This window comes from Cyprinus carpio, chromosome B3, assembly GCF_018340385.1.
Source record: "Cyprinus carpio isolate SPL01 chromosome B3, ASM1834038v1, whole genome shotgun sequence".
NCBI classification, from domain to species: Eukaryota; Metazoa; Chordata; class Actinopteri; order Cypriniformes; family Cyprinidae; genus Cyprinus; species Cyprinus carpio.
Window position 1 is genome coordinate 26,601,987 of NC_056599.1, and position 13,967 is coordinate 26,615,953.

At 39.0% G+C, this 13,967-nt stretch overlaps 1 protein-coding gene across 6 annotated transcripts; it reads left to right on the forward strand.

The window, feature by feature from the left end:
* The first annotated feature begins 314 nt into the window (after positions 1 to 314).
* LOC109055148 (myosin phosphatase Rho-interacting protein) lies at positions 315 to 13,106 on the forward strand. 6 transcript variants are annotated; one of them, XM_042720494.1, is made up of 22 exons: positions 315 to 901; positions 993 to 1,052; positions 1,563 to 1,702; positions 2,295 to 2,379; positions 3,993 to 4,407; positions 5,101 to 5,206; positions 6,079 to 6,301; positions 6,484 to 6,540; positions 6,627 to 6,695; positions 6,791 to 6,880; positions 6,959 to 7,068; positions 7,247 to 7,270; positions 7,403 to 7,910; positions 8,026 to 10,458; positions 10,545 to 10,692; positions 11,173 to 11,278; positions 11,393 to 11,552; positions 11,640 to 11,747; positions 12,010 to 12,096; positions 12,363 to 12,468; positions 12,552 to 12,625; positions 12,713 to 13,106. In XM_042720494.1, the coding sequence occupies exons 1-22, from the start codon at positions 779 to 781 to the stop codon at positions 12,782 to 12,784; spliced, it is 5,304 nt and encodes a 1,767-aa protein (XP_042576428.1). In that variant the 5' UTR covers positions 315 to 778; the 3' UTR covers positions 12,785 to 13,106. The 6 variants fall into 6 exon arrangements, with proteins under 6 accessions (XP_042576428.1, XP_042576429.1, XP_042576430.1 ...); XM_042720495.1 differs by lacking the exons at positions 315 to 901; positions 993 to 1,052 and having other exon boundaries at positions 1,593 to 2,183; positions 5,101 to 5,479; XM_042720496.1 differs by lacking the exons at positions 315 to 901; positions 993 to 1,052 and having other exon boundaries at positions 1,593 to 2,183; positions 3,996 to 4,407; positions 5,101 to 5,479.
* Positions 13,107 to 13,967: the final 861 nt, after the last annotated feature.

The window sequence follows — 13,967 nt, forward strand, 5'->3', positions numbered from 1 at the left end:
ATGGTATTCTTATTTTATTAATCATATTCATTTTTTCTTAAATGTACCCCATAATGCAACTGCTCACAACCTGACCTTTCTATTGTTAGTTTGATTAACTTAAAGTGATTTTATTGTCTTTTTAATTTATTGTTCAGGGCATTTTCCAAAAAAAAAACATTTTGAAATAACTGGACATAACTTTACAATAAATTTACAATGTACTAAGGTCAAGTGGCAGCATACCACACTGTATAAAAATGAAAAGTTTGAAAACATAAAAAAAAAAAAAACCTACCCCCTTAGGAAGTCAAAGCAAAAAGAGATGCACTTAGGCTATAAGAAACCAGACATATTATTTTTACATAAAAGTAAAATAACTTCTACATGGTTTTAAACATTTCAGTATCAACAAAAGTTATATTGCAGCCCCTGAACGAATCTGAATAAATCTTTCTGGTGAACGGGTTCAAAAGAATCGAATCACTGGTATGTATCAAAATCCCTTCCAAGAAACTAATTAGTTAGCAGTACAGCTAGGAGACGCCATTGTGGTGACTTTCCATCATATGTTAATATTGCGTTTAGATCCGTGTATCACTCAGGTATCCCTCTACTGTAACAATCAGTGAAATAACTGAAAGACTGAAAGACAGGAAAATAAAACACATGAACGGCACAGACACCATTAATAAATGAAGACAACGAGAAATCACCTTACCATTTTCTTAAAAAAGTAAAAACACAATCGTCTTTTGAAATGAGTTATTTAGCCATTTTACTTCACTAAAAAAAATAAATGATGCTTTCTGCACGCGAGAATCGGTGTCATCGCTTTCAGGCAAACATCTTCAATAAAAGTCAATGTCAAACCTACTTCAAAACTGATTCGCACAAACTCAGCGAAGCAGATCTGTTTCAGGTGAGGATATAATTGATTTTTTTTTTTACTTTTTAATTGACATTGATCTTTTTATTTTATTTTATTTAGTAGATACCTTTCTCTGTCTCAGACTCTTCATGGGCTGGCCCCAGAGGACACTGACTTCAGCATTTGTGGTCTCAGGAAACGGGTGATGACACTGGCATTTTAAAAGATTCTTTCCATCAGATACAGGCCGTTAATATGAACTCTATCAACGCCTAGATCAACAGCTTGATCTTTCTTTGCCATCTCTGTTATAGAAATGGCAGAGGAGATATTTTGTGCTTTACGAGCATGGGCTTCTAAGATACTCTCTGTATGAGATAGTGAGGTTTTACCTGTTCTTCATGCAGTGTTTCCTAACCTTTATTGTCTTATGTACCTGACTATCCCAAGCTTAAGTATCCCATCACTGACACCAGAACATAAATGTGTGTATTTTGACTCTTTTCATAATGATTTCCATTTAGCATTATCATTAATAGAGTGCTTTTGAAGACTATAACTTCCAGTCTGGCCTACAATAATATGTCTTCACCTTGGTTTCATTGACAAAAACCCAATAAGATTTGATTTGACTTTTGGACCGTCCATCAAAAATGTATGATTATTAAAATCTTATCTTCTCTGTACAATGACAGAGCGACATTTCATCTAGCCAGGTACATTGCCCCAAGGAAGTGTAAATATGTCCCAATGCTGTGAGGTATCTCAAACTGGCTTCCAGAACTGTTTGTGCTTCACTGATAGAGACTACTACATCCGAACAGAGAGCACAGACAGCTTCAGCATCAGTAGGTAACACACTCACTGACCTGTGGTGTGAACATGGCCACACATAACACCTATTTTGCCATTAGTTGTTTTTTTTATCCCAGTTGATATACATTATAGTATACAATCATATGTTGGGATGTAACAGAACAAAAGAGGTGAAGTCAAGTTGATAAATTTCTTGTTTTGTGCCAAAATCTCAGCTCTGTTCACTAGTTTCAGTAGTAGTTGAAATCTTCTCTTTCTCTCTGTCTTCAGTCTCATCCCTCTGTTTCTACTTAAGTGTTATAAGTCACTAAATCTCAGCCAGGTTGATCTAATCCCTTAAGAGTGTAATAAAAGGTGTCAAGGAGTCTTGGATTAGTGTGTGTGTGTGTTTCAATCTGTGTTGAGAACACCAGTTTTAGAACTGTTTCTGTTCAGGGTTGTTCTTTTATTGCTTGTTATTCTGTTTCCTTGCAACTGGAGGTTTTTAGTCTTGAAGCATGATGTCCAGAAAGCAGAAGTAAGAGAAATCTGAAAGCTTGTTTGAGTTTGCATATGCGTGCAATTTCCAGCCTGGGTCAATTTTGGGGTCTGCCGTGTGTTTGAATTTAAGGTTGTTTGTTTCATTTAGGTGGCAGGAAAATCTGATTGTTTACCCCAAAGCTGCTAAATCAAATCAGAAGAAGAAGGGGAAGGATCCAGCACAACCACCGCAAGTGAGTCTCGTTCATATTTAATGCTATTTCAAACAATCATGTTCTGTGACAGGCAATACCAGTATCCTGCCTAATATCTTTCCAGCATATTTTCTTTGGTAGAATATGAATAACTGGAACATTTAATGTAGTATCCCTAGTAAAAAAAATTCTATATATAAAATATATTTATTTCATACTAAGTATAGTTCAAATCTATTAACGTATTTACTAACATATCACTTGAGACTGATATAAAAATTGTAATTAAACTTAATTTGGAGTACTACTTGTGCACAATGCACATTTAATATTAAGCCTAAAATGTGTTTTAATGTAACTGTTGATGAGGATTGTATGATCTTTGAGTAATATCAATATATAATTGAGTCTTTAAATGCAAGATATTTAAAGTGTACCTGAAGTATACTTGCAATCGTTCCACTTTAGCACAATCAAATATACTTCAGTATATCTTTAGTTGGACTTCAGCACTACAGCCGCACAATTAAAGTGCATTAAGCACAAAATTAGTTGTTCCAACTTAGCAGACTTTAAGTATAGCAGTTTAATATATTAAAAGTATAATTGCAGGGTATTTTATTAAGCACATAAATATGTAAATGTATTTGTAGTATACTTAGCATGAAATTAATGTATGTGAAATACTTTTTAGTATATTTATTTTTATCTAGGGATTCCCGTGGATTTTCAGTTGTTTCCTCAGCAGTTTATCCCAGAATTATATTGTAGCGCAAAAGATTTAGAATCAAAAGATTTGTCTAATTTCCCGCTTGCATATTTTTTTGTCTTCTGATTTGTCAGTATTTAATTTGTGATCTGCAAGGTTTAGATGCACTAAACATATAGCATGATTTAGTACTAATTGTTCAGCGGTAAATGGATTAGATATCCAGATTTGGAGATCACAATATCTCAGTGCACACTTAGAATACCATATGATACTAAGATACATGTCTATTATCTAACTGATTTATCAATTTATATATAGAAGCAAGCATATAAATGATTTGTTACAGATTAGTAGGCTTAAATGAGTGCAAAAAGCTTGGTTTTAGATCACAGTAATGTTGAAAGAACAATGCTGTTTTAGAGTACTGTTCCTTTAAATGTGCTCCTCCTCCACCCCTATTCTTTACTTTAATTACATTTCTAAGTGCTGTGCCCATCTTTCTGTCCAGTTGATTTACTAATCCCTCTCTATCTCCCTTCTGCATATTCTTTCTGCTGACAACAGAGCAAATTGATCTAGTGTGTGAAAGTGCCATTCCACCGTGCTGCAACAATTAACAGCATGTACATGAAATGCTGTGTTCCTGTATTTTGTGTGTTTGTGTATTTTGAAGTGTTAGTCAGATAGAAGTTTAATAGAATTAACTTAAGTGATCTGGACAGGATTATTGAGCATCCCCCCCGGGGAGGGTGAAGAGTTTGCAAAGTGGGAGCAGAGTGCAAAAGACGTGTGCTTGTTTGTCAGGCAGGTTGTATATAGAAAGAGAGGCTTTTCCTATATCAGCTGTTCCAATTGGATTTCGCTTGCAGAGCGCTTGTGTGCAGCCTGTCAATCTCTGATTTACTCACCTATATTCTCTGCCCCTCTCTTTCTCTCTCAGCAGACAGCAGAAAACCAAAGTGGTGGTGCTGCTGCTAAAAGAAGTAGCACTTCTGGAAATAGTTTCACCAGCAGCATTAAACGACAAGGCAGCATCGGTTCTAGTAATAATAACGGCACTAAAGTGTCCATCAGTGATAATGCTCGCACTAGTACCAGCGGTGCCACTAAAGGCAGTAGCAGAAGTAGCATCAGTAATACTAAAGGGGCCACCAAAAATGACAGAAGAGGTATCGTGGTGAGCACGGTGGAGGAGGTCTTGATGCTCTCCTCAGAGATGGAGCTGGAGGAGGAGTCACGCAGTGGTGAAGTCGGGGTTCCTTCCAACACTGGTAATGCTTCATCACTCGATGCCAAGCTTGGGTCCTCTCTCTCTTCATCACTCAGTCAGTCCTCGGGCTGCTCTGACACAGACGGTATGACCTCAGACTGGCCTTTGTGTGTGGACTTGTGACTAACTGGATGTACTTGTTCACGGTTGTAGTAGTTACTGATTTGTCAGCTTAGGAAATAAAGGTAGGTAGTAGCTAAAAATATTGTTCATTTTTCTAGGTAAGAATTCGGTGTAGTTTGCATGAAAATGTAAATCCTGTCATCATTCTAAACCTGTGAAACATGTGATCAGTTCGTTCTTTTGAGTGATATTTTTAATGAATCTGTCGATCAGGTTTACAAAACCAGCTCAAATGATTCTTTTATAAATTTGACATCTGACGACGTCTGTTTGAAAGGGCAACGAGGGCAGATTTCAATCTGTTTTTCACCCAAAGCTTTATTCATACAGATCCATAAAGTTCATTATGGCATCTGCTCTTTAGAAGGTTTGTTTCCATGGAAGAAAGTCAAAAGATGTAAAGAGCAAATGATGACAGAACTTCATTTTTATGTGAAATGTCAAACTGTTTATATTTATGCTATTCTGCACATGACACTTATTACTATGTTTGTTATATTTTTATATGTATATATATATATATATATATATATATATATATATATATATATATATATATATATATATATATATATATATATATATATATAAAACTGCTTAAATCCCCCCTCCCCCCAGGTTCAGCCCATTACTTTGCTTTTATTTGCTCTCTCAGGCACTAAGAATCGATTGGGCACTGAAAGCGGCTATTCGTCTCTGGAGAAGACAAGTCCAAGTCCAAGTCCAAGTGTTGTGGATGCACAAGCACACACTGACTCCAGGTCTGACTGTGTTTCTGTTTCTTCATCTGCCGCACATCTGTGTATGTTTCCTACCACAATGTCCCTTAGCCCCTCCCCCTTCCCTCCACCAACTAATCACAATTCACAGGGGGCATGTGGGGTTGATCCTGAAGATGTGGTAGGTTTCTCTTGGGAGAGAAGTTTGGAGTCCAATGGGGAGAGGCAATCACACACATCCATGACACACACACTCAGACATGAATCACCCAGCCCAAGAAGAAAAGTACACCGGCTGTTTGGAAGTCGGCACAGGTGAGACAGGTTCATTGTGCTTCTGATTCCCTCATTACACCAATTGTACAGAGTTGGTTTTTATGTGTAATGTTTGAGGCTCCCTCTAGTGTTCATCATGTTTTTGCCATTCCTTCCACAGCATGTCAAAAGCACTCTTCTCTGCTTGTCTTTCAGGAGACTTCATCCCATCTCCATCAGTCACATCAAACCGAGCTGCTTGCATTCCCATTTGCCATTTTCATCCAAATATATTCACGTTATGTTTGTCAAAGTTATGTCTTTAAATTTTAAAATGATTGGCAGCACTGCATTGATGCTCCTCAAACAAATGTTTGCAGTTAGTTTAAACAGTTTTGTAGATCATATCAGTTTGAGGTGTTCTGTTTATTTTCTGTATATATCTTGACATTGATGATGAAACCAGTATGATGTGTGCATGGTGAATTCCAAATGGCCTGTATTGCATATTACCCACTGTTTCGGTCTTACCCTTTCCTGTCTCTATTTTTTTCACATATACATTCAGAAATTTTGATAGTTTTAGATTTTGTAGAGCTCAAAGTTGAATCTAAAACTGATAGACACTTTCTTTTATATGTATGCATGCTTGTTTCTAGGCGATCTCAGGAAGCTGTTCAACAAGAGGGTTCATTTCTGGATACTGAGCTTCCCCCCTCAACCTTCACTACTTCCTCTACTGAACAAAATGACCATAAGACAACTGTCAGTACATCTCAGGATTCCTTCCCTAATGATATTCCTGATCACTCACAACATCTGATGTCATGTAGTCTCCGCTCCAAATCGCTGGAGCGCAGACCGCTTGATTCCACGGCCACAGTAAGTACAGTACAACCAAAACAAATAAGAATGATTCTAATGTGTATTTTTATTATGGCTGTAAATTGATTATAAATTTAAATCTAATAAATTGGGATTTGGCGTCAAATGTATCAAATTAATTATAATTGATCATTCATATCACATATGTCATTGCTACCATAATGCTCTTTTCCTCTCAGCCTGACCTCCTTAATTTCAAAAAGGGATGGATGTCTAGACTGGGAGAAGATGGAAAGGTGATTTTGAGATTTGAGTGCATGATCTCAGTCTACTTGTTCATGATTTTTTCTGTGTGAAGTGGTCTGATGTTCTCTGTCTCTAGTGGCGGAAACACTGGTTTGTTCTTACTGACCAGACTTTGAGATTCTATCGTGACTCTGCAGCAGAAGAGGTAAAGTGATTTGTGATGTTCAGTCTATAAAGAATCATCATAAAAACTGATTTGCCATTTTCAGTTAAAAGGTCTTTCTGTGTTTTGTGTCTTAGGCAGCTGATGTGGATGGTGAGATCAACTTGTCTACTTGCTATGATGTTACAGATTTCCCTGTACAAAGGAACTATGGCTTTCAGATTCACGTGAGTGTATATTAGCTAAACTTTAAGCTTATGTATTTGTCTGTTGCATTGACTTTATTCATCACTCTTTTCATACAGACAAAGAATGGAGTCTTTACCCTCTGTGCAATGACTTATGGGATACGACGCAACTGGGTCCAGGCAGTAATGAAAAACATTCATCCCACCATTGCCCCTGATGTCACATGGTACAACATCAAAACTAGCTGCCATTCCCAAAAATATATTTATCCACTATGCTTATTTCATACATTGGTATTAAAGCCCAATACATTTATTGCTGTATTCTTCTCACAAAACAGCATCACATGTTAGTGGGTTGACTCTTTCACTCTGCTTTTTATCTTTTTCCCTATGCTATACAAGGAAAAATCCTGCTATAAAACCCAGGTTTGAATGTGTTTTCATGACCATGATTGTTTCTTTTAATTTAAATGAAGTGTATGGTATAACGCACACAACTACAATTTCAGAAATATAATTTAAATATCTTAATCATAGCCACTTCTGTTCTTCCTTTAGTTTAATCCCTCAAAAGGTGCCAATGACTAGTGCACATGCTCGTACAAGCTCCTGCCAATGCAGTACAGTTCCCCAGGAGGCAGAGCAAAGGAGTCGCATCCGTGAGCGCCGTAGAGAGGGGCGTTACAAAACCTTTGATTGGGCAGAATTAAGTTGTAAACAGCATAAAGAGGAGTTGTCAAATGATCCATCCGGAAGGCAGTGGAACCATAACAGTGAGCACTCGGTGCCTCCTGCACCTGCATCAACCCCTGAAGACCAGATAACACGTTCAGCCTCTGAGGCATCAGATAATGAATATCTTAAGAAAAAAAGAATCTCTCAGAGGCAAAGCTTAAATATCATGTCAGCTGATATACCATCGAACTTATCACTTATGGCAGTGTCCAGTCGCACCTCCCCAGAATCAATCAGCCCAGACAGCTTAGAGGTTGATGGAGGAAGCGTATATGTCCACTGTGACAGCCATGGTGAACTACTGAAAGCTAAACCCAAAGAGGAAAAGCAGGTAGCATAACAAGCAAATATGGTTCTGGTGTTCCAATGTCTACATACTTAATTCAAATGCACTTTTTACATATAATTTGTCATGGTTGTAAACAAAGTCTCACAATTCATTACAGGTTGATCGCTCCACATCTCCATTGCCAGTCACCTTCTCTTCATCCTCAGCGCAGACAGAATGGCAGTGGGATGTGGAGCTTCAGAGCCTGCGTAGAGAATTGAAGGCTGAGCACGAGAGGAATCAGACTCAAGAAAGGGAGTTAAGACTTAGTGAGGCCCGACTCCAAGCTGAGCTTAATGACAGCAAGGAATGTCTTCAGAGGACAGAGTTAAAGATTCAAGAGGCAGAAACTCTTCTGAAGGAGCGTGAGGAGGTGCTGGAGAGTCTGCGTGGACGGTTGGAAGAGGTAACTGGTCGGCTTAAAGCAACTGAAGAGGCGCAAGCCTTGAAAGAGGTCAGGCTACAGAGGCACCTGCGCCTCCTGCAAGAGAGCCAAGAACGAGAGAGGAAGAGCTTCAGTGACAGCCTTGACCAATCAGAACAGCGATCGAAGGAACTGGAGGAGCGTCTGAGGCAGAAAGAGGCTGAGCTGCAGAAATGCCCAACAGGGGACGTTACTGACGAACTTCGGCGAAGGTGCCAGGAGTTACAAAATCAGCTGGAAGAGTCAGACAGTGAGGTCTGTCGTCTGCAGGCACGCCTCCAAACTGAAGAGACCCTTTATTATGACATGGAGCATGATTATGAAAAAGCTTGTGAGGAGATACAGAGTTTGCGAGGTGCTCTGCTGGACTGTGAGAGGGTAAGTGAGGAGCGCTTTCAAACCCAGCTGGAGCAGCAACAGCGAGAGTTAGACAGGAAGGAACGAGAACTACAGGAAGTGCTTCTTAAGATGGCCATCCTGGGCAGTAGTTTAGAGGAGACAGAACAAAGGCTCAAGGAAGCACAAACCCATTCTTCTGAAGCTTATGTTCTCTGTGAGGCATTGATTGAGCCACAACAATGCAGACTGAAAGGGCAGAGTGATTCGGAAATGCAACCTACTACTCAGGGAGACGAGTCACATAGAGTGATCTCCGTGATCCAGGCACTAGAGCGCAAGTTGTGTGACACCGAAGAGCGACTCCAGGAGCTTACCATGCATCTTCAGCAACAGCAACAACTCAACACTGGACCGCATGCACTCAATGATTCTTGGTGCTCGCACAGTTCCCTCCAGAATCCGGAGGGTCGACTCTCTGTGGATGCTCTGCCAAGTTTTACTGAAGCTTTGCATAGCCTGCAGGGAACAGCTTTAGACAGAACCTCAGACAAATCTAAAATCTCCCTTTATGATGATGGAAAACCTGCAAGCTGGAGGTTGGTTGGCGAGAGTTCAGGGAGAAATCAAGCTCTAGAGATGGCCAGCAGAGTTTTGTCACTGGAGGCACTGATTATCCAAAGGATTGCCTCTGCACTTGAGCATCCCAGCTCAAAGTTGCTTAATAAATTGTCAGAGGTGCATGTCCAGGTGCTTAGGATTGCTCAAGGAGGCAGTCATAATGGGCCTGTAGCACCTAGTTACTCCCAGATCTTCTTGGACCCTCTTGAGCAAGATCTGGTAGACAGTACACTGAGTGAAAGTGCAATCCATAGACTGTGTGTAAGAGCAGAGATGACATACCTCATACATACTCTCTGTACTCATCCCTCACAGGAGCAAAAGGGATCTGAGCTTTTTTATGTCTTGCCTTGGCCAGAGGGTTCCTCATCTGGAACCAAAATGGAAAATTGCTCAAAGCAGGGGTCCAAACTTGCTGACATTAGCCCGCCAGAACTTGCACCTTACAGTGAACAAATGGATGATGAACTGGAGACCGATCTTTTACTTGAGGGCTCCGAGGTACAGCTTGCTTGCAGAAAGAGTCTGGTGGAAGAGCTCCGTGCTCAGGCCCAGTCACTGCAGAATCTCTCAACACAGCTACAGTCTAATGTTAGAGAGGTCGACCTTCCTGGTGAACTACCCTCAGCCATCCTGAGGGCTGCAATTTGTCAAGCCACTTTGGCATACATGGCCTGTCGTCTCCGTTCGGCCCTGCAGCAAGAGATGAGTGCCCTACGCGAACAGAGAGAGCAGGCTGAGTGCAAATGTCGTGCCGTGTGTCGTAGCATGGAGACTTTTTTCCAGGAACAGACAGAGCATTATGAAGAGAAGCTGCGCGAGGAGCGTGTTGTTGTCGAAAAGGCAGAGCAAGATCGTGTTTCAGCAGAGACCAATGCTCAATTGAGGAGGGAAGAAGCTGAAAAATTGCATTTGGAGTTTGAGGAGAAGCTCCAAGAGCTCCAGAAAATCCATGAAGAGGAGATGAGCCGTCTCCACGAATATTACATTCAAAACTTGTCAAGGCCAAAAGCTGCAACTCTCCCAGAACTAGAGGAGAATGAAGAGACTGAGCAGGTGACTGCTCTGCAAGACCGAATCAGAGAGCTTGAGACAGAAGTGACTTGTTTGAGGACGGATCTTAATAACCAGGATGTCAAAGCCTTCCAGCTTGACCTGGAAACCATCAAGGTATGCACAGTCTTCTTGTTACAGCGTGAGATTAACATGTAATTATACACAAAGATGAAGGTACGCCATGTCTTTATGTGCCTTAGGCCACGTATGAGCATGGTTTCAGCATTATGGAAGACAGCCACCAGCGAGTGATTGAGGAGATGCAGAGGCAGCATCAGAAAGAGGTGGAGAGACTGACAGAGGAGCGAGAAAGAGTACTGAAGGAAGAGACGAATGCCACCATTGCAGGTGCTACTTTTAACACAAGCTCCCGTTCACAAGACCATGCAAATACTTTTCATTGTAAACCTTTAAAATGTACACTCTTGATCTTTTGCGATTCTGTGAAAGTGAATAGGAAACAGTGACAGTTGTGGTCACCATTAACTGTTATTGTGAGAAGAGCATCTTGGACATTCTGCTAAGTAACTACTTATGATCTCCTCGTAAGAAGTCAAATAGATTTGTAAGTCATGAGTTTGAGAAAACTATGACAATTTGTATTTTTGTGTGAACTGTCCCTTTAAGCACTCTTACAGTACATGGGGTTTGTTCCAAATCTGTGCTACTCTCTTGTATTTAACTATGGATAAAAGGATCTGCTAAATGAATAAATGTAAATTTGTTCTCTGCATGCTTAGACATACAAATGATGATCTAGCTTCTCTGCTTCTTAGTCTTGATAGTTCCGTCTGACCAGTTTTTTAAATATTTTTTGTTGTTTTCCAGCCATTGAGGCTATGAGGAAAGCTCATAAAGAGGAAATGGACAAGACACAGAAAGCCCTGCAAAATGGAGCCAATGTGGACATCCGCCAGCTTCGTGCACAATACAAGTGCGTGTGATATGTCTGTCAGTACTCTGAGAACTGACAGCCACAACATCAAAAATCAATTTATGGTTGCAGTACTACATATTAACTATATGCCTCATTGTGCATTTTCTGTAGTGAGGAGCTGGAAACATTGCACAGGGAGCTGGAAGTGTTGTCAGAACAGTATTCTCAGAAATGCCTGGAAAATAATAATTTGAATCGGACTGTAGAAACAGAAAGGGAAGCATTGAGTACAACACAGAGAGAGAACCAGGAACTTCGCTTTCACAACCAGGTACGTGCACGTGCACACAAAAATGTGCATATCCACACAGCCATTGCTTTACTGCTTATCTTACACATGTATCATGCATTTTTCTAAGAATTAAATGAGTTTTTGGCTGCTGAATTATCCATGATGCATTCACACATGAATGGGGAGGTGAAACATTCCCAGTCGTCTCAGGAGAAAGACGTGTATCAGCTGGAGGTAAAACTTGATACCCTTTCATATGGCAAAGTGCCCAAATTTGACTTGTACTACTAAAATTAGCAGGGGATGGTTGACTGAACGCAGATTAAAGTTATCTGCACTCTCGGTTGAGTGCATTTAATCGGCTTCCACAAAAGAAGCCTTCATGGGTTTTATTACTACTCAGATGAGATTATGTCAGAGTATATTACATCAAAGGTGCTATAAAGTATAAATGTGTAGAAACAGATGTGCTCTGTCTCATTCTTTGATGCTGTAGGTAAATCTCAGAGTAAAGGAATCAGAGATTAAGTGTCTGAAACAGGAGATCAACTCACTTAAACTGGAACTGCAGGCAGGAAATACGGTAACACCTTTTTTTAAAATTAAAACATATTAATAGTTGAATATTGAGTAATTTTGTAGTCAGTTAATACAAAAAAAATTAATTATTATTATAAGTAAAAAATTATCATTGTGACACATTTGTGTAAGTTACATTGTTTTATTCACAAAAGTTAACCCTAAAGCTAATTCAACCCATGCTTACATAGAGAATTCACTTCGACTTCAAAGTTAAGTTTTTGTCACTAGTTTTGTCACTGTATTTCTATTTTAAATGTTATTTTTTAGTATTTTAAAGAGCTGGACTCTGAGTTGATTGCTTCAGAAGTCAAAACTCAAAGTGACTTCTCTAAACTGAGGATGGCGCCAGCAAGACAACAGAGTTTAAAATATGGTAAGCAAATCTACAAGAACAGACATGTTACAGATAAGTGCATAAGCATGCACTTATTCAGAATTTGTAAATGCCTGTTGCAGATCTGATGAAATCCAGGAGCAACCTGGACTTCCCAAAGGACCATGCTACACTTACACAACCTGTCAGATCCAAGGTGGGATCATCTGTGCCATTAGATGGTACAAAATACTGACGTTCCCTAAAATTTAAGCTCTCTCACTATCTCTCATTTTATTCTCAGAGTCTTAAAGATGGACTCACTGTTCTGGAGAGGATGAAACTTTTTGAATTAACCAGCACGCAAAAGATTTGAGTGTGTCTGTGTGATAGAGAGAGAAAGATAAGCATTTTAATGTCTAAAGTGGGTTAAATTATTTAAATGTATATCTTTATAACACGATGAATTCTAACTATACCTTTAGTCACAGATGAGTGTGTGTGTGTGTGTGTGTGTGTGTGTGTACGTACGTACATCAGTCATTTTAATTGTTGTTTCATTATTACTTTAGACAGTAGAATTAATTTTTAATATGATATTGTCGCTCTAAATCTTAAACCGTCTTTGTTTATATTTACATGTTTATGCCTGATCAAGCATCAGTTCGATTTGCTTCATCTCTAATTATGAATAAAGTCAAGATTTTCCAATCTTTATGTTTTTGTTTGTGTAACTTTTCAACCCATATGTGCAGATTAGCTATTTTTTCGTTATGTATCCCTTGTCAAAAAAAAAAATCCTAAAGGTTTCCAATAAGAAAATTGTACAGAATTTTTATTAGAATTTCTATCATATTTTGGAACCACTCCTGTACGATTCCTATCTAGGACTTTCTGTACAAAGGATTTAGGTCTTATCCAAAAATTATTATTATTTTTTTTTTTTTTCGTTTTTTTTGCAGTAGCTTGTTTGCTGACACAATGTTCATTAAAGAGAATGATTTAATTGGTATGCCAGTGGATCCCAGGAAAAAAAAGTCCTATAAGAATCTCATTGAAATGGTTCCAAATTATAATAAAAATTCTAATTAGAACAATATTCTTATTGGAATCCTTTAGTATTTTTTGATAAAGCAGATTATTTTTAATCTTTAAGGTATCTGTTAAACAGTTCTAAACTGTAAATGACACTGTATCTTCCTTTACCAAGCTTTTCCTGAGTTTTTTCACAGCACTTATGAAAACTCATTTATTTAGTACGTAACTTAAAAAGTGCTACTTCACATTTGCTTCTTACTAAAATCAACGTGATGTCACTTGGCTGCTACAAATCGCTGCAGTGCCTTTTTCACCACTAGATGTCGTGCTTCGTCTGGAGACCAGCCGCCCTCCTCAGCACAAAGTTGCCAATGCAAAAATTATTTCTCTATGTTAATAATGAGATGGCACTATTTATGTTTTCGGAAGTTTTGTTGAAGATTTAAGGAGTCCTGTTTGACCCAGGTATTTAATACGTTTCATTATGTGCTACTGAGTCTGCAAAAGCGTCGACAGCATTT